General features: G+C 40.7%; 2 protein-coding genes across 3 annotated transcripts in view; one reads left to right on the forward strand and one right to left on the reverse strand.

Annotated features, from left to right (window-relative positions):
- LOC110983439 (kielin/chordin-like protein) overlaps positions 1 to 16,731 on the forward strand; it is a 99,213-nt gene extending 82,482 nt beyond the window's left edge. For both annotated transcript variants that reach the window (XM_022242696.2, XM_087134210.1), the window contains 11 exons: positions 596 to 698; positions 1,326 to 1,411; positions 1,684 to 1,786; positions 2,318 to 2,460; positions 2,867 to 2,918; positions 3,364 to 3,484; positions 4,163 to 4,277; positions 4,704 to 4,805; positions 5,278 to 5,442; positions 8,134 to 8,422; positions 11,590 to 16,731. In XM_022242696.2, coding sequence (XP_022098388.2) covers positions 596 to 698; positions 1,326 to 1,411; positions 1,684 to 1,786; positions 2,318 to 2,460; positions 2,867 to 2,918; positions 3,364 to 3,484; positions 4,163 to 4,277; positions 4,704 to 4,805; positions 5,278 to 5,442; positions 8,134 to 8,422; positions 11,590 to 11,834 — 1,524 coding nt within the window. In that variant the 3' untranslated portion in view covers positions 11,835 to 16,731. The remainder of the gene's footprint in view (positions 1 to 595; positions 699 to 1,325; positions 1,412 to 1,683; positions 1,787 to 2,317; positions 2,461 to 2,866; positions 2,919 to 3,363; positions 3,485 to 4,162; positions 4,278 to 4,703; positions 4,806 to 5,277; positions 5,443 to 8,133; positions 8,423 to 11,589) is intronic.
- A 943-nt stretch (positions 16,732 to 17,674) lies between these two features.
- LOC110983440 (adenosine receptor A1-like) lies at positions 17,675 to 18,805 on the reverse strand. The gene has a single exon (XM_022242697.2). The coding sequence runs from the start codon at positions 18,803 to 18,805 to the stop codon at positions 17,675 to 17,677; it is 1,131 nt and encodes a 376-aa protein (XP_022098389.2).
- Positions 18,806 to 20,915: the final 2,110 nt, after the last annotated feature.

The following is a 20,915-nucleotide window of genomic DNA, read 5'->3' on the forward strand; positions in this document are numbered from 1 at the left end:
CACAAAATCCTAGTTTTAGAGATTATTCATTGTTGTTCATCGAACTTGAGTCATTGTTCATTTATCTTTGATTCTAATAATGTGTCAGCTGACAGATATTGAGGGACTCGTACTGTTTTAAGTCCCACTCATTTAAAGGAAACCCAGTTGTCTCAATTTGATCATATTTGACCATGTTTTATATGCACAGAGAATTTTTCTATGAAGAATGTGCATGTAATTGTGTTTGAACTTCGGAGGTTTTGAGTTAGAGCATTCATCTTTATTCACTGTGTTTTTAGAAGGCCCTATACTTACAGATGCAATGTTCCATTCCACAAGGCAAAGCCAAGTTGGGCAGAACATCTTGTCACCAAATTAAGTTAGTCTGTGGACCGCATGAATGGGAAATGTTTATTATTTGTGTTCTACAATGCCTCAGTAATCCCTGCATCAACTGTATGAGTTCAGGCATTTCTAAGTTGAAATAGAACTTGTAAGTCAATGGCACATGATTTATAACCCACCCATCAGATGACAGGGATTGATTCATTTAGGCTGTGTTGAGTCCATGTGCAAAGTGAAATTGAAATATTTTTTTCATGCATATTTGTAGAATATTTCACAATGGGAGTGTGTTTCTGACATGTGTCCAATGTTGATGTGCCCACGGTCTGAGCAAGAGACCACTCCAGGCCAGTGCTGCCCTCGCTGTCAGCGTAAGTCCAATTGAAGCTATTTTTTGAGTCAGTCTTAACTCATAACTGAAAATTACCTTTCAGTATGTCGTCATTGGAGTATCAGTGCAGAGGAAGAATCTGCAAAAATATTCAGTTCTGTTCTTTCAGGAATATAAACATGTATACTGAAAGAACTGATGTATGGTTTCAACAGAAGCAATGTACAAGAAAGTATGCCCCAAGCATTTGCTTTGATCTTCATTTTGATTGTTTGTGTTTAGTTTTACAAATACAAGTGCATTTTTGGCACTTTGTAAGTTATCATGTTTCATACTTAAGAAATTCCAACTGAAAGTGCACATCCTAAAATGTTGAAACCAACGAAGCCTTATGCAAAAGGAATGTCACAGTACATTATCGTACCTTCTTGGTGGCGCAGTATATTAGGCATTGCTCCTAATTTTATGATACCATCGCCCCTAATTTTAGTTTTAAAAAATCAAAATTGCGACTAACATGTCAGCTACTTTAATTTCATGCTTTTTGGAAGCTACAAACTGCACTTTCACATCTGCTTTTGCAACAGCATAGAAATCTTTCAAGTTTTCCTGAATTGACAGATTATTGAGGTTGAATGTTTTGCTCTCATATTGTATTATCTTATAGGCTGTCATCTCGAAACTGGCGAGGTCTACTTTGATGGTCAGACCTGGAACCAAGATGACAACATGTGTATCACTTGCACCTGCAGTGTAAGTCTCCCATCTCTTTTGTCAGTTTTTGGTTTAAAATATGAGGCACATCTTCATTGCAGTCTTGCCCAGAGGCTGCCTTATTCTAATGTTGATCTGAATTATTTCATGTAATTGACAATCTAAATCTTCCACAGAGCACAGAGGAAACAGTTGTATCGATGACTAATTTTGTGTTTAGCAACAGTTCTTTTGTATATGCAGAACCCCAAATTCCCACATGCATACAGAGGTGAAACAGTGAAGTGAATTATTGTGATTTTTGCCTCCAGGGAGGAGCTGTTGATTGCGAGTTAGAGAGATGTGAATCCATCGTATGTCAGGAAGGTCAAGAGTTATATAAGCCATCAGATCAGTGTTGCTATTCATGCCGAGGTCAGTTGCACAAATTACCATGAATCAATTTGTTACATCAGCTTGCTCAACACAAGTAAGGACTTGTCAAAACTGCTGGTAGACAGCATGCACAGATCACATGGTTCAAAGAGATTAGTTCGTATTGGCTCTGCATGGTTTGGGAAGTTGACAAACTGGTTCCAAGTTGGAGTTGAGCCCCTTCAAGAGCTATATTGACTGACTGGTGCCCATGCATTTTGTTTTCTTGTATTTGTTATAGATATTGCATTATATCTGATCCATTGTTGTCTAAAATTTCATTGAGTTCAGTAGCTGTCTTCAAACATTACTTATAATGTAATTTCTTTCATGTACATGCAACTATTATGATATTGGTGTGTACCTTATCTGTGTTTCCTCATAAAAATGTATTGTCATGAGGAACTATGTAAGCAAACTGTTCCAAGAAGCAGCACCTTGAGTTATTATTGCTAGGCCTGACTTCACATTTATTGTATTCCTGCTAGCGCGTGAGTCTTTAACATAGGCTTCTTCTCATCAATGACCCAGAAACCCAGCAGCCTTGTTTCTACTCTGGCCGGCAGTATCAAGACAACGAACAGTGGCAGAGGGATGAGTGCACATCATGCGTGTGCCTAGCTGGTCAAGTACAATGCCAGACTTCAAGATGCCCACCACTCACATGCCAAGCTGTAAGTTGGTGTTCATGTGAGTTCAATGAAACTTAGTTTGGTGGGAATGCTAAGCCTAGACAGAATTTGTAACGCTGGATCATAGAGTCAAGAGCTTCAAACCAGCAGCTGGGCAAATTTTGTAACCTTTGGCATGCTACTTTGACCACACTTGCCTCTCTTCACCCGAGAGTATTAGTGGGTACCTCACCATATCTGTGTGGGCAAAGATGATCATTGTGTTCAGGCATTGGCACCTGAAATGGCAGCATTGAGCTGTGTACTCCCTTGGGAGCTGAGATGGCTTTAGGAACGTTTCTGGACTCAGTGAGTAGGGATAGTAATAATGTTTGCGCATAAACAGGTTTCCCGGATAAGTGCACTGTATGAGATAATTTTACCATTGTCATCATTTCTTTCTGATCAGGATGAAGTTCCAGCCCTTGAGCCAGGTCATTGCTGTCCAAAGTGTCTGTCCCGTGAGTATCATCAACGATTCTTGGAATGAAAAATGCAATGACTGCACAAATCTGTGCAAAACTGAGCCAGTCTTTTCCTGAAAGTCTACATAAGCCACTTGGATCCTGGGATGCTTCTCTTGAAAACTGCCACAAAGTGCAGCCTTTGAGTCTTGTTAGAAAAGGGGAAGATTAAAGTCACTGAATGGCATGCTGAAGTAATGTGTTTGTGTAGGCTAAGGCAATGTGCTGTAATAACCCTGTTGTTACACTGACCCATTTTTAATAGTAGAAAGTTGTTCAAAGGTGTGTGTGTCCTCGGGTATTTTTAGGGAGCCTTTGTTGCTAATTAAGCGAAATGCGATAAAAAATTACAAAGAAAATTATATTTTTTATTTATTTTTTATGACTATGACTATTTGTTTGAAATCCTGGTCTAACAGCAATCGATATTCCTCACCTACAGGGCCTGCAACTTGCATAGCATTTGGTGATCCACACTATCGTACATTTGATGGCAGACTCATCCATTTTCAGGGAACCTGCAAGTACATCATGACCATGGATTGTAAAAATCAAGACTTTATGTAAGTCTGTAGAAAGATAATGGGGTGTTTTATAACAGTGTACAAAGCCATTTGGACTGGTGCTCAAGGTGCAACATTAGTATTAATTTACTTATTGAGCCAATGAAGCACTCCAAATGCCTTTCAGGGAGAAGCATTGAGTGACAAAGTGCCTTGCCCAAGGGCACATGCACAATGACCCCAGGCTGGATTCGAACCCACAACCTGCAGCTTTTCCCTCAGACCACAAATCCAGTGTCTGTAACACAAATGCTACAGTACTTCACACGTACTTTTCATGACATTTGTTCAATTTAAAATATTCAAATTGTACGATTGGTTCTATTTTTAAAGGTGGTTGACACCAACCAAATTTATAACTACTGCAAACACAATGAATATGGTGTCAGTGCATTGCTGATGTCAGCCAGAAAAGAAAGCCAACAGAGCTCATAATACTAAAAGGGAATGTATAGAGACATGCATGTTCTTAGAAGTGGGAATTTTTTTGTGTGTAGTCTTAAAGTTTTGCCTGTTGTAGTTTCAAAGGGAGATAAGTAAAAGAAAGCCAGCTTTAAACGAGTATGTCTTTAGATCAATTTTCAAAATGCATATCTGCAAGTTGATATCTTTGCAGTCCAAACTGTTGACTGGGATTTTGAAGTGGTTATTACATCTTGATGGTTTCCTAATTTGCAGCGTAGAAGTTAAGAATGATGACCGCAATGCAGCCGGTCGAGTGTCCTGGACGCAGGAAGTGACCATCATTATACAAGGGGAGCAAGTGGACCTCGGCCAGAATGGAATGGTCAAGGTAAGGTAGCTTGAGATTCCTGATGTAGAAGTGATTTTGAATTAGTCCTTTTGATGGTAATTCCAAGGAACAACTTTATCGTGCATGAAGACCTGTCTTATTGGTTTGTTGGTAAATTATCTAATTCTTTTTTTTTTCTTCCTGTTTGCTCTCCATTTGGTTTTGGACAGTCAAATTTTGACTAAGCATATCTGCCATGCTTTGAATGTGGCTGTTTCAAGAAGGACTTTGTAGTTATTGGAATTTTGTTTCAGCCTCAGTATCAAGGACAGTTGTTAACCTTTTGAGTAATGTGTTTTGCATAAGTGAAGATGCATCTGATGCTGTTAAGGATGAAAGGATAGAGAGAAGTTACAAATTGACCCGACTTGAACTGTTAGAATGACACTAAACACTCAAATCAAGTAGCCCTTTTTTATTTGTTAGGTGAATGGTATAGCTGTGAAGCCACCATTCCTGCAGGAGCCTTACCTGTTTGTTGAACAGCGAGGATCTTCCTACTACGTCAATACCAATGTTGGCCTACAGGTTTGTCTTGGTTCTTTTTGCCGACACGTTTCCAATAGTCAAGAATTCAATTCAAATTCAAACTGATGATTACATTGCAATTGGTTAAAACAATGTCAAACATGATGTACTTATTTTTGTCTTTCATCTAATGGATAAGCTCTGATATTAATTCTGGTATTCTGGTTTTAATTTTTTTGGACATTGATCAATATCATAGTAAGTTCCTTTTTTGTGCTCTTTAACAGTCCTGCAACATTTCCTAATGTCAGTTATTTCTGTCAATTTTATTCCATTAGTATCTTAAAAAACTGAAAAAAAAACATGTACAAACTGAGATTGATCTTGGAAATTTGCTTCCTTTTGACTGACATTGTATGTCTGCAAAAAGTCATGGTGTCTTTATGTGTATTTAGCCTACAAGGCTCTGGAGCTGCGCATGCCACCTTTTGCCCTTCCATTCATTTATTTTTCTTTATTTCAATCTTCACAGGTCTTGTGGGATGGAAGTAGCTATGTTGAGGTCAGTGTGCCCGGGTCCTATGCCAGGGAGACTTGTGGATTGTGTGGCAACTTCAACACCTACCCTCAGGATGATCTGAAAATGAGAAATGGTCAGATGGCCTCATCAGAAGCAGGCTTTGGCAATAGTTGGAAGGTATTGTAACTGTTGCGCACCCGCAAATCTTGGAATTCTAGCGCCCCCTAGTTTTACTTGTTCTCGGTCCTTACATTTCTCAGGGTCTCTTATTTAGCTCAGCTATGCATTGTGGACATGCAGCAGAGACGCTAATTTTGTATTAAGTTATTCATGCTGTACTCTGGCGTGATGGCGTGATCCTTCACTCCTTTATCCTTGTGTTTTCTCTGCTCAGTTTTGGCATGTCGAAATTCCCCTCCATGTGGCTGCGTGGTTGGGCATGGTAAGGTTCCTTGAAATGCTAATGTCCAGAAACCTCAGACTTTGTAACTGTCAATCATTCGCCACAGATGACTGGGTAAGCACTTTCACGCACCCGGCTCTACACTTTGTACACGTGACTTCTTATTCTGTATTTTACATTGTTACACACGACACTGAGATTCTTGCACACGACTCTAGCAGGAAGTCATGTGACCCATTGAGATGGAAGATTTTCATTGGTTGAGCTGTTCAGCGATGCTCATATTTTATTAATTCCTAAGCCTCTAGAATCCTATAAATAGAGCAGATTTTCCTTCGCTCGTCGGTCAGGTGCGGCGGACCAAACTCTTATTGCGAGAGCGGAACCCAACGTAGTGCGGCGGTTGGACCCTTACCGAGAGAAGTGCGATAGTAACCATTCTTATGGCGAAGAAATGTAACCATATGAATGGCCAGCTAGAACTTAGCTTGGACCGATGCGAGAGCGGTACGAATTAGCCCAGGGTGCTAGTGAGAGTCGTAGCGGCGCATCACCGCTACATCTGAACCGATTGCCGGGCGAGACACCCCCTTGTCCCTCGCCACCCATGTCCTGCTGACTAGTCCAGTCCTCCCCGTCTCTACGCTGAGCCAATGGTACACAGTGCGGCGATCTTATCATTGCGCTCATCACATTGCGGTACATACCGGCGCTGGCCCCGCCCAACCCTTGCTAGTCACCGTGGTGGTCCGGGACAGCTCCCACCACGGCCCGGCCTGATGAGTGTAGCCTAGCTGTGCGATGCTACACACACGTACCGTACCCACTCCGTCTGACTTGCATTTCCAATGGTCCTGCCAAACCATAGTTTAGTTACACTCATATACACTTTGCCTCTCTATAACTTTGCCTTTTGTGTGTTGTATTATGTTAAGCTACACCGTCTTCCAACCCACATTGAACTTTGATGAAGAGAAGTGAGAGCAATAAACCAACCATACAGTTTGACTGTCACCCAAACCCCTTGTTTCACGTCCACCCTTTAATAAATTGTTGACCCCAAATATCACATCCTGTAGACACTAATGAAGTCCATGCTACCATCGACTTGATATTTAGGGAACGCAACATAACAAAGAAATTACCAGAGTTAGCCCTTTAGTGCTTTTCAAACCCAAAATAATGGTTTTGGGGGTTTGGCCACTGCCAAAATTCATCTCTGCCTGAAATCTCCAGCGATGACTAAGCTATCATGAACGTTTGAATGTGTCACATGATATAATTTTTTTAGGACTTATCTCAAATCTCGTCCGGGAAATGTTTAGGATAAACTGTGGAAGAGTGTTGCGGTGGAATGTTGAATGTTACTGGAAAATTCCCCACAATCTTCCCGAAATTAAGTTATCAGTATTTGTATGTACACTCTCCCCCCCTCTGCAGTTTTGGCCAGGCAGGCCACTCAAGGACACCTGTGGTTTTGATGACAGAAGAGCCACTGGCAAAGGACTGCACTCCTTACACAAAGCTTTTGGAAACTTCTCTAACTGTATCATTTGGAATAAATATACATCGACCCTTTCATAAAATACAAAGCTTCTTCAGGTTTTTTTTCTCCTGCTGGGGATGGTCTTACTTCAGGCAAATACAACTTTATTTGTACTGAATCTGGTAATATTATGGCACAAAAGGACATTAACAAGAAGAGATCCTGTAATATCTTTTTTGTTAACCAAAAAATATTGTGACATAATATACAGAAAGTTAAGCATATTGTTACTTTGTATGTTATTATATTTTGATGTGAAATTCTAATCATGATCAGACAATTCTGGCAAGGGAACCTTTCAAAAATATCTAAGTGAATACTGCGAGTTTTGAATTTAGAACTGACTTTGATATGGAGGTATAACAACCGTTAGAGGTAACACAACTTGTACATTTGATGAGTGAATGAAGCAAAGCATACTTGCATATAAGCAGAGGGACTGACAAAGTCTGCATTTTTTCCCAACAACAATCTGATTTAGTTTTCAACTCTGAACATATGACCACAGAGAAAGTCATAGTGTGTTGAGTGATCCATGGTCAGTCTCTGGAAACCACAAACCACTTAAAATACTGACCACTTATAAGCCCACTGGTAATGTAAACAGTCCTTCACAGTAAATGACCTACTAATGCAAAATTCCTCCACAACTTCCCCTCAATAAATGCACTGCTTCTTGCACTCTCCCCACAATTACTGCAACTTGTCCCGGATTTGAGATGACTCCTACAACACAGTACACCAACAGATTTCACAAGTTGAGCCATACCTGTGTATTTGTACCTGTGAATAATTTTAGTATTTTTGTGTGTAAATTCAGTTCAACCAGTTTCCATTCATTGTAGGAATTTTGTGACTGGTCTAAAAGTTTCAAACTTGATCAAAGCTCTTATCTCCACACTTTTGGTTTGTCTTCTAGGTGGAAGGTTTCAACGGTGATGGATGTGAAGCCAAAGATGTTCAACCCTGCGATGAGGCCAGCTACCTTGCCCGCAAGCTGGCCAACGCCAAGTGTTCAGTCCTCAAGACCCAGCGGTTCTCCCCTTGCCATGACCTGGTCTCTCCTGAGCCGTATTTTGCCTCCTGCGTCTATGACATGTGCGCCTGTGGTTCTAATGATGCATGCCTGTGTGATGCCTTGGCGGCCTACGCAGCTGAGTGTCGTCAGGCTGGACTTACACTGAGCTGGAGGAGTGATGCACTTTGTGGTAATGTAGAATCAATGTTTGACTGCCAGCAATCACTCAGCCACATCAGCACATACAACAATATGCTCACTGAAAATTTAATCCATCAAGTTCAATTACATTGTGGTATGCTGAGAACTCCACATGGAAAAGCCACTTTTCTGCTTCTTTTTGCTGCTTAGATTTGTTCACAAATTTTTAATGATATATATAAAGTCACTGGCATTGCTATGTTAGGGTTGTATTTGATAGTGTAATGTCAATGATAGTATTGGTAACCCTTTATACCAATATCATTGCATGCATATTATCTTCGTGCAATTTAGTGAGGTTAGTTACTAACAAGCTAAGTAGAAATGGGGAAAATGCAATAGCCTGAAGGAATATGATAACCTCGTTTATAACTAAATGGGCAGTGACACACTTACTTTCCATCGGACAACGTTTTATCTAAACAAAGTGAAAAAGGAAATTGGCAAGTTCCATTAATTGCCCTGCTTGGCAATGTTTTCACACAGTGTGTTGCAGATTAATCATTTCTTTAAGAGTGTAGTTGCACCAGTTGCCATGACAACATGCCAACCATAATCTAATAGTACACTATCATTTTTCTCATGATTTGGGTTGCTGAGGGAACAGCATGAACTCCACCGGATGGCATTATCTTGAGCTTACCCTGGCCTGGTTTAATTGAATTAGTAAAGGGAGGCTGTAGGCAGTGTTGAACAGACTATTTCCCTGTTTTGTTTTAATAACAGCAGTCATGTCAGTGCATTGGGCAAGTCATTACAGTAGATTCCCAGTATAGCACTCTTGAGGGGACCTAACACAATGGAGCGTTATGACCGCACAGTGCTATAACTGACTGGATGGACATGCAACATGTGCAATGCACATGTGCACAAGTACTTCTATGTGCATGTATAGATACATGTATCCACATATATGTGAATTTTACTTACATGTATTGGCAGACGTATGTACCGTCATTTTCGGAGTATATGCCTTGTATCTGGTTATCTCAATATTTTCATGACACCAATAAAAAGAAAAAACACCACCAAATCTCTTCCAAAACTGCCACGGGACGTTGTGCATGCTGCATCGCAGTGGAGCACATACACTGCATCTACACGCACCGCGACATCCTGAACTGCATACCCATTTATGGACGTCCAATCGCTGACTTTTTCCAATAACCATACGACCATAGAAAGTGATATATCATCAGAAAAACCCAAGTGAAAACAGACCCGACATGTCATGCCGAATACAAGAAAAGAAAAAATGTGATTTGCTACACGAAGATACATGTACAGTTTAAGCGGCTGAGTTTATCGGTAGAAAGAAACTTTTAGGTAACAAAATACTACATGTAGTATCTCACTGTTGATTATTTGTGTGCCAAACTACACCATGAGAATAAATAAAGGTGGGAAAATAATCACTACAATGTAGCCACAGCAAAGCAGATTAAGTTTGGTTGTAATAACCGCACTATGTGGGTATGGCTCACTGCTGCATGGACAGTGTCTGCACCCTGTGTGATTTGCTATGCTACTGGTGTCCCACAGGATGGCCGATCGTGGCGGACTTGCCATGCGGTTTCATATGCTTTTATTTTTAGAGAATCTGCCTTTCCAAGGTAAAGAGCGCTGTAACCAGATTCATTTCACATGTTTTATGGGGGGGGTTTATATCCCGAAAACTGCTATATTCACATTAAAGTGTACACAGTGAATGGGCGTGCAGTTGGGGAAATGAAAATAAAGCGTATATCGGTAAGAGCGTTTCATCAGGGAGCGCTATAACGGGAATCTACTGTACTGTTGATGGTAGTGCAAGCAAATTGTGTCATCATCATGTAAAACTAAGGAAATAATTGAATTAAATTTTCAGTTTGGAAATAGTTTGTAAACAAAGTTTATTTTATTTGTCAATGAAAAAAATGAAAATGAGAAGTTGTATATAAATCCAAACTTGCCTTGCACTTTTAGAAGTTTCTTGACAATGGCAGATGCATTACACTGGCTATGCTGTACCAAATGTCTAGCCCTTTCATTTCTTCTGTGGACAATGATGGTATGTCTGTATTTCTCAGGAAGTGGTTATGATTCAGTTTAGGTAGTGGTTCCATTTTCCTCCACCCTGTGCCCAATTATATGCAGTCTTTTACTCCTCTTAAGCTCTATTCACACAAGGGAGCAGTAAAAGAAAGTAACAGAAAGCAGTGCAGTGGTATACATTTTAACAAAAGGACAAAACTCAGTTAACCCCTTGACGATGGGAATTTCTTCCTGAAAGCCAACTCCAAGAATTCCAGCCTTGCTTGGCCACGAAGGCCACCTGCCAAACCGCAAATTCTCAGTTTGTGGCCCTGCGTGCTGTGCACGCTTTGAATTACACGGTGAAAAGGCCGATTGTTCGGTGGCATGTGGCTCTACTCACCCTTCCACATTCCCGTTGCCTCTTTTCAAAGTGGGGACTATTGTGAAGCTGGTGATTATGATGCAAAATCTGTCTTTTCATTTCTGGGCTATGCACAAAGACCAATTACCATATATACAAGAGCCAGGGTCTGCCTTCTTTCACCGTGTTCGCTCAAGTGTGGGCCAAGAATAATAGCTGAAAAGCGGGCTGAGGATCTCAATTTTTACGGCGGCTATAGCTGCTTCCCAGCGCGAAGGGGTTAATGACTTTCCACTATTTCACACTAGCACCCAGTAGGAACAATAACCAATACAACAAAGTCTGATCCACTCTCACTCCAAGAGATTCCCATTGTCTTGGATTTGACAGCTGCTTCCAGCATCATTTTAATTGAGGGCACTTCTGAATTTCAAGTATCAAGCTCTCTGCTGCTTCTCCCTTATGATACTGTATTTGCGTCAAAGACTGTAACCAGTCTGTGAAGTCATACCCAACAAGACTGTTGCATGGTCAGAATATGCTGTGTCAGCTCAGATGTCTTTAAAAATTGTGCAGGTTTCCAAATGGACATTCTGTCCACTCTCATTGAAACAATCCCTTAGAAAATCCCTTTGTTCTACAATTTCACTGCCCAAATTTCTATTAAGATTTGTTTCTGTAGACAGAGTGTTACCTTTTTATTGATTTATGAAAACATTTTGTAATCAATGTCAAAATTGTCTTCCAGATAGTTAGCGTATTTATTGCTCTGTTCACAGCCATTAACTGCCCAGAGAATCGCGGCTTCATGTTTGACGAGTGTGGCCCAGCCTGCCCACGGACCTGTGCCAACAAGGACATCCCCATGGGAGTGTTGGAGGAGCATTGTATCCGACCCTGTGTTCCAGGCTGTAACTGTGCAGCCAACATGGTCATGCATGATGGGGAATGCGTTCTGCCTAGGGACTGCCCAGAGGATTACACGGTCAATGCCACCATTGTAGAGTCTCCCGGTAACAACTAGGTGTAATTAGCTGGCCGGTCAGTATTGTATCGGGGCTTTCTTTAGAGAACAGTATTATTAGGGGTTTATTATCAAGTTTTTTCAGTTGATAAGTTTTCTGTTAAAGATTGTAATAAAATGGTGCTTTGATCTCACACTGCCTTCATTTTTAAATTGTAGAACTTGTGCTGTATATTTTATCAGGAATTGAAAGTTGATAGTTTTTGTGTGAAGTACCAGCACAGTGGATATTTTTGTCTTAGAATCTCAAAGTTAGTCGCTGTAGTTTTCAGAAGCTGAGAGGACTTTCAATGCTGGACAAGGATGTGCTGTCTCCTGATTGGTAATGGAAACTGTTCCCATAGGAAACCTCACACATGTATACAGCAGGGGTTTCAATGCATATTAGGCATTAGTGCACTAATCAGAGTGGTCATTCCAACATTTGACTTGCTCTGAATTCTGTTTGATCTTGCCCCAGGGCATTCCATTTTCCAGAAGAAGCATTCTGGAAAGGTTGGTAACATTGTCTCATTTGGCTTTGAATTTGAGCTAGACATTTTGATTGGAAATCAGGCTCTTAATGTTGCTACTTATCCCTCTAACTGCATAAATCTCACTAGTGTGTGCTAGCCATAATGAAAGGGTAAATGGGAAAATGTGTCCCAAGTGGCCAGCACTTCTTTTCAGTTAAAGGCCTTGAAAAGAATTTTTGCACAATATGAAATCAATAGAAACTCACAACATTTTTGACCCCACAATATGTCCTTCATCTTCTGGATCCCAGACTGGACAATACGTAAAACAAAGGGTCCAGTTTGCTCTGTCTAATATAAACATACACAGAAATACTGGAATAAAATGGCCTTAGGTCTCGTTTTTTGTGGGAGCTAGCCATGAGTGTTATCCCACTAATTCTTCCTCAGGTTCATGTCTGCCTATGACCTTCCTTGTTTGTTTTAATCTTTCCTCTTTGAACTTTGCACTAAAGGCAGAATTTACCACGGCCGTGATTAATTTTATCTCTTTTGTTTATCTCGTCAAACCAGTTCTAAGCTCCTGTTAAAACACTAATGCATTTGTGCTTGGACATTCAGCTTAGGAACAGAATTTCAGTGGGTAAAACATAAAAGTTTTGATGCAATAATGTGAGTTTAGCCATTGTTATCTTACTGACCTTTTGTCAGTCATCTTCTCTGAACCCCAGAAAAGGAAAAGGGCTCTTTCTCTTTTTTTACTTTCATAACCTGTGTGTCATGAGAGAAAAGGGAATTTTTATACACATATTACCAGTTTTATTTTTTTTACAGTAAACAGTCTTTACTTTTTTATGCGTGATTCCTTTATGGTTATTACAAGCATTTTTAACAGAGATGTCATCTCTATTTTCTGCCAGCCTTAAGTGCAAGGATTTTTTACACAGAATTAACATGCCAGCATGAGAACAGTTTGCACTTAAAGAATACTGGTGGTCATTGTTTTCATATAGCTGTGAAAACGCACTGACTTAGTTTGAATTAGTAACTAATTGAGTGAAGGAGCAGCCAACTCTAACCTGATACAGGCTCGCGATCTTAGTGAAAAGTGAATGACTTCAGTTAGTATTAAGCAGCAGTGATATAATCTCCAAACCAATCACCAGCATAGGGAGAAATTTTCAGGGAGGTCACTAGACAAATTTGCTTCTGTTCATTGACAATGGTAAATAATTTGAGTGGAAGAGGACTGCCTTTTAACGCTACAGAGTTAGGTTTTTAATTATTCCACATATTTATTGGACCGAGCATATAGTACTTCTCTGATGAGACAAATCAGAGATTCAAAGATAAGCAGGTTCAGACTTGCCTTCCACAATAACATGTCATATAAGGAAGATACTATGCCCATATCTGATCATTAACAAAGGCAATCATACAGTTTATGTCCAATCCTTGATTGTTTATAATCTGCCATATTTTTTTCTGTGGGGTTATGACATTCTCGATCTTATCAACCTGACGAGGTACATGTACAATTCACCTACATTGACTTATCTCTTATGAATCGGTTTCAAATGACATTTCAATTCTAACATCATTCGCTTAGTCCATTTTCATGATTGCAGAGGTTTACAGTTGCAGACACACCATGCTGTAAAGATGAGTTTTGATAATCAGTGATCTATAATTAGCCTGTATTTTTCTCTGGATTCAGTCCCAGTTTACAACGATCTTGCACGATGGGTCACACTCCATTACAACCTTCATCCCACCGAGATGTTTAATTTGGCAAACGCTTCATGATGTAATGATCCATATCTATGTATTAAAGCATTGGAGCTGGTAACAAAGCGCTGATGTTTCTCAATCATGTATGAGCCAAAATAATCCAGCAAGATGCTGTTTAACTTCAATTTGTAAACACAAGAAAAATGCTAATAAACGTCAGCACCCTGTGCTCTTGCATTCTTAAAAAATAATCAGATGAAAGTAGCCGAAGTAAATTCAACATGGCACCAATAACGTCTTTGTAGCATGCCAAAATGACTAAGATACATTATGTATAAGAAATGTAATGTAAAACCAAGCAATCAGAAAAGTGATGTCTTTAATTGTATTGAAGATATGAACACTGTGAGTTTTGTTCCATCAGCTTTCCACTTACATCTTTTTTTGCATCTCTCGAGTCGCGTATGCCTCAACGCCACTGATGAAAGGCCACTGATACCCAAATTATAGTTTGAATGCCTTTAAAAATGAGTTAGGTAGGCTTGCGGTTGCACCATGTACAAGGAAGAATCTCTTTTATGAGTGTGGTTCTGAGAAGAACCGATGGTGGACATTTGACGTTCCGAACAGTATGCTCTGTTCGTCTTCAGGAGGGTGAAGACAAATCAATCTAAAAATTAAAGTTAAATTAAGTTTAGGTTCAGACAAGTTAAAATGACAAGTCAATCTTTAGCCGAAACTTTATTTCACCACTCCAGATCTCAGCATTTATGCGGCATCGAAAAGAAAAATTAAAAAAATTACGATGCTCAACTTAATAAGGCTCCTGATAATTTAATTTTCAGTAAATGCCGGTATCGCGATCTCATTTATCTGCCGTGCTCGGATTTCCGGAAGAACGCACCGGATAGATGAGTAGTTTACTATGTGTTCATTTATCAGGCCTGCTATCCAGTCGCGCACACGTACGGACGTACGTATGCTGGTTAGCGGTTGAGTCTGGCACGTTCCGCGAAGTCTTTGGTGATCCACAATTTCTACACATTAGGGACGCACTTTTTTTCAGGAAAAGTGTACACAAATATTGTTACCGAAATAATTACTTTGCATAATGGCCACAACGAAGAGCGGGTGCTCTTTTTTCTCGACAAATACCGTAGGTATGATGGGACATGAAGTCGGACAGTACGATCTCCCCAGTATACTTCCGGCCAGGCACGCGTACGGACATGTAACATGCTTACTTGTATTCAGCCCCACGAACGTATACACGTAATACGTGCGTGACGGTCCAAATGTATGAAATCAGGACACCTTCAATGGTACACCTTCAATGGGAATTCGGCGCTTATGTTCTGTCGCAGTTCGAGTCGCTCGGCGGAGTTCGGTTACTATCTGGATATCCGAGCACGGCGGATAAATGAGACCGTTACAGGGGTTTAAAATTTCAGAGAAATTCCTCCCAGTTTTCCTGAATAATTTCTTTCATCTCCCTTTTATATATTGAAAACTTTAACCATCAGTAAATAAAAACAAATCCCAGTCAATTTTCAACTATACCTGAAGTCATTTTACTGCACATACTGCATGAAGTCATTTGGCCTTAAATGAAGATGACACAGTGACAGAGTGAGGTCTTTGCATTAACACGATTTTCTTAGGGTAGAAATGACCATAATTCTGTCCGGTTTTTGCAGGTTAAGAGAATGTTCATTAAAAACGACTGGCTCAAAAACAACTCCAGCAATATCTAGAGAACAAGTAGATTGAATGCGTACTAACTACTATATGTATATTTTCTACTTTCTACTGGAACTCCAACAAACGGTAAATTTGATATAGGTTTTGGGGACAGGAGTTGATCACCACCTTCATTGAATAAAAACTCTGCATTATAAAATACCCACTTAAAAGGCATCGTTTTGCCAAAATAGTTTGTTGGAATTAACAATGTGTGTTATCTCCGCGCATATGTCTGTATTAATTCAAGTAACCAGTTTGTGAAAGCATGATGTTACCAGTGTAGTGTTAAAACCTTAAGTTTATATAAGTTGAAGTTGGATATTGGTGCTATTTTGTAATACTTGTGTGCTAAATATGATTGAAGGTACAACTGGCAAACGTTAGCGCCTACGACATAGACACGTTTTGTACTTGTGGAAATATTCGTTTTTGAGTAGAACGTTATGTTGTGTAATCTACGTACGACTCTTGAGCATGAAATATTAGCCATTATTATTTATCGAAATCACCTGTTGAACATGCATGCATAGAATGATGATGGAGAAGATTATGGATAGAGCCTTTTTTCTCTTTACATTCATATAACGAATAACTTAAAAATTATTTAAGGATTGTAATCTAGTTACATGCGATCTGCCTTGTGGAAAATTGAAAAGAGAAATTATTTGCGAGAGCCCATGCCACAAATCCATAAAGAGGAATTGGTCCGGTTCGCGTTGCCACATCCTGTTTTGCTCTGCACAATGTGGCTTTATGTTTTTGGACAAGGTGCATCCTTTCTGTAATCACGTTTGATCGTTTTCGGTTCAAGGAAGAGTGCCCTTTGCATGTCAATCAGCCTGTAGATTTATTTTCGGAAACACATTCCGAAATATTTTGATAACTCACGCAGAATGTAAAGTTTGGTCTTTTCGGTCAGAATCTCGTGAAACTGTCATATCGAATTAAAGCTGTGAAAAGTTATATTATATCATGCCATCATGGGCTTTATATTAATTTTTGTGGACTCTCTTAATTAGTGTGAACTCATCTAGGCATAGATGAAGCAGGGTCGGGGTCAATCCACATCCCCATTGGCTTTTCAGGGACCTGGGTCTAAAGGTTGGAAGACCAAACCATGTATAGGACTTATCTTACTTGTACGGTAAATGAGCAAGAGATACTGAATGGCTTTTACCCTCCCCGTTTACAAACAAAAAACTTACCACCTACCCCAGCAAAAAACTTAAATCTGCCCCTGTTTTCATATTGGATTGATAATTGGAAACGAGAATAAGTATGACTTTCCTATCCAGTTAAACTACCATTTAGTGGAAAGTTAAAAACATGTAATTACCTTACTGTTGTCTTTTCATCACTTGGAATACAAGTGTGTCAAAATTATGTAAGTAGCGTGCTATCCTGTTGGTACATCAAAGAGCACTCTTCATTTGTCTTAAAGGAGCAGAAAACGTAGCTGTCCAGCGGCAAATCAAAAAGCATAATGCTTGTGTCCTTAACACTCAAAGAGTCTCGATGTGATGTGCAGTAACTAGACATGCGCAGAGTGACTTTTTATCGTGACGAATGATGCTTTCGGAAGATAGGAATTGCTAATGTCTGGGCCCGTAATTTGAAGGAGATGGCATTGTTCTTGTAGGAAATTTAGATATAGTTGGGTGCCTGTTGTTGGGTGCCTGTTGTAGGGTGTCTGTTGTTGGATGCCTGTTGTAGGGTATCTGTTGTAGGGTATCTGTGGTTGGGTGCCTGTTGTAGGGTGTCTGTTGTTGGGTGCCTGTTTGGTATACAAATCAGTTTGAATAGGGTTTACCTTTCAGGTGTTCTAGTTCGTCAGTATCACACCTTAGTACGCAGTCATTGGAAAAGTCTCCCAACGGCACCATTTGAGGGTTTACACTAAGCTTTGGTGAGTCAAACAGGTGGTCCATTTGCCACACTTTTCTGAACTGTTATCAGTAACCTAGACGTGTTCAGTGGGGTAATTTTAGGCTTCCTCTTGCAAACACTGCAGCATCGTCTGACGAGTCTGTAGGCGCAAGTCTTGCTCGCTGCTCTTCTAAACGGTTCGCTACGTATGGTGTAGACGACTGGGTTTACTGCACTGTTCAAGAAGGTTAACCAACTGAAAACGCATCTAAGCGTGAGACTAGCTCGGTAACTCGTGTGAACCTCGAGCAACACGATTGTGGTAAATGGTAGCCACGCCAGACCAGTGAATCCTAACAGAATCACAAACGTTTTCACCGAGCGAAGCTCGCGTTTCATAAACAACCAACGCCCCGCCATCATCGTCCCGCCATTCCTTCCGCATTCTGCCTTAAGTTTCTCCAACACCACCATTAGAAGTCTAAAATACATCAAGCACATCAGGATGAATGGGAGAATGCCATTTGTGACGACAACTATCTGAATGTGAACCGGGTTGAAGACGCTGGTGAAGTCCAGACAGGAGAAGTCAGGCGTGTCTTTGATTTGGTTGAGTCCTGAAAACGGGAGAACAAACGCCAGAAGGAAGGTGTATATCCACACAATCGCTGTGGCCGTTGCAGCCACGGTTTTGTTGATAATTTGTTGATAAGTTAGGGGATGCATGACTTTTACATACCGGTCCACTGTGACGGAGAAAAGTGACAAGCAGCTGCAACCTGAGGCAAGTAGCAGGGTACACCATAGCGTCAGGCACATGATGTATTGATCGTTAAAGGCCACTGGGTTCAGTGTTCCCACAATAACAAGAACCAATGTCAACCCCTGGATGGTATCTGCCATGGCCAGGCTCACCATGAACGCGTTTGTGATGGTTCGGAGTGCCTCGTTCTTCACAACAAGGAGCACAACAGCTCCGTTTCCGAGGAGTATGAGAGGGATCATGAGAACTTCGAGCATGACAGAAATCACGACCACGGATATCGGTGCCAGTGTGAGAGCAGGCGGTGTTGGACTTGAGTTTGTGGCATTCGTGCACATCAACCACTCTCCGCTGAATTCTAAGGATGCGTTGGTGGCCGAGCGCAGAATTCCTTGGTCGTCGTTTGCGCTCATGATGTCCTCCTCTAAGGACTTGCAATAAACGGCAAGACTTGTTTACAACGATCGCCCCTCACGAACCAGTTGTCGGTTGTTTGTCGTATGGTTAGTTTGTAATTTTGATTAAGACTGAGTTTACATATCAGCTCCAAGCTCTGTCAAATCCAGATTTGTGCTCTTTGCCGTGACAACAGCTGTGTAACATTGTTATCTGACGAGATCACAACAAAGTGCATTTGCCCGGATGTGACTTTGGTGCAGAGTCCCTTATTAATAGCTTGATTAATGCAGGGGTAACTGCATGGCTGAGAACTCATTAATTTTCTTAAGTAGTTAACTAGAGTCGGGTCGCACTGGTTAGCAAGTCCTTTCCGTGTACAAACTTAGACCGTCCTCTGTTGCTAGGCTGTAACATTCCGGTGCTGTAATGCAGACATTACGTCAAAACGATGTACGCAAATCGCCCGTCCAGCATTTTTCAAGCATTTACTTATGGACTGTAAAGGCATGTGAATTAATTAACTCACAATAAATTAATAATACATGTAGCCACTGTTTGGCATGTACAAGGGCTTTTCCACTACGAACACAGGGCGAGAGTTCCCCTCGTTTTCTCAGTTTTCTCCAAATGACGCAATCTACATTCAGAACGTGCATCTTGGCATGAACAGAAAAAAAAAACCTTTTTAGCTTGTCATAGTTGAGCTCTGAAGACAAATGACACTGCATTCGATTTGGATGCGTCCATATTTATTTGAACAGATAAAATCAGAGAAAACGTGTTTTCCTTAGAGGTGCTCTTAAAAAACTCCATGTCAACCCTATCCGCCCCCGAGCTGAAGTGCACCCCCAATCGGCGAAAGACAGACAGGTGGTTACAAGCGGGTTCTTGCACGTGTTCTGCGTGTACGCAAAGACCATACAAGCTGGAATCGAATAAATAAGTCACGTGTGCTTCGTGTAAGTGCCCGCCTATGGGTGCAGTGCCCCAATTCAAGGAAAATTCTCCGCCAGGCGGAGGCGCACAAAAAGTACCCCCCAGAGATTGTTTCGAAAAGAGGGGTCTGTTTGGGCCAAGAAATGGTGGGATTGTTTCAGTATGACCCAGGATTATCTCTGTAGATTCAAGGGCACCCATCTGGGGGCAAAGCAGACAAAAATGGGATTGAAAATTAGTCAGAAGAGCCCCAGGAAGGTGAGGGATGTCTTTTGAAAAATGGCCGCTGGGAAGACTTGGCAACATTCACTTTTTGGGGGGTGAGTTTGTTTTGGGCGGATAATTAAAAAAATTCATTGGTTAACCTACTAAAAATTGAAAATCAAATGAAATCTGAAGGACCAAACAACACATTGTTTTTTGTTTGAGAGGCCTCAGGGACTTCAGTTGCCTGCCATGGGACTCCAAACTTGGTTGATTTTACACAATTTTCAATGGAGCTTGAATGGGTTCAGTGCACCCCTAGCTACGGTGAGTACCAAAAAATACGCCCTCTTTTGTTCTGCTCGGAGCGGATAGAGTACCGAAGTGACTACGTTAGCCGCAAACTTAAATGTGTAAAAAATTAAGGCATTAGAACGAGAGCGTGAACCAACACGCGCGCGTACTCCATTTATGTTCGCACTGCACTTTCTGGTTCACAGTGACGTCACACTTAAGTGCTGACTCTATTATTATCGTCATACCTCCCTGAAAATGTATTCTAATCACCAATTAATTCTAATCACTTTTCATGGAACGGTGTAGGGCTCGAGGTCTGTTAGAGTGGGTGGATAAACGTTATACGTGACATTATACTCAATTCTACGGCAGAGACACGAATAAACATAGCCTCAGCAAGATTGAGCCTCAGAAACAGCACCAGACGTTAAATTATAGTTTCTTATTCGTCCATTAAAACACCTTGTTCGGTTTAGTGTTAATGAAAGGCATTGCATAGAATTATGTTAAAGGAAGTTGGAAAATGTGTTAAAATTTGTGATGAATTATGTCTAAATGTTTTAAGCCACATTAAAAAACTTACCGTGCCGAATACAAAGGAGATCGTTAGCTTGTTGCGTGCCATTGTAACTATTGTTGCCGGCCACGAATGACTGAATTAATAGCGAGTAAGCCTTTCTTTTACCT

Source organism: Acanthaster planci, linkage group LG03 (genome assembly GCF_054643075.1).
Source record: "Acanthaster planci isolate LZ-2023a linkage group LG03, COTS_SCS, whole genome shotgun sequence".
Taxonomy (NCBI): domain Eukaryota; kingdom Metazoa; phylum Echinodermata; class Asteroidea; order Valvatida; family Acanthasteridae; genus Acanthaster; species Acanthaster planci.

What these genes read in the sequence shown, in the direction of transcription:
- LOC110983440 (XM_022242697.2), bottom strand. Translation starts at nt 18,805, where the DNA reads ATGAGCGCAAACGACGACCAAGGAATTCTGCGCTCGGCCACCAACGCA.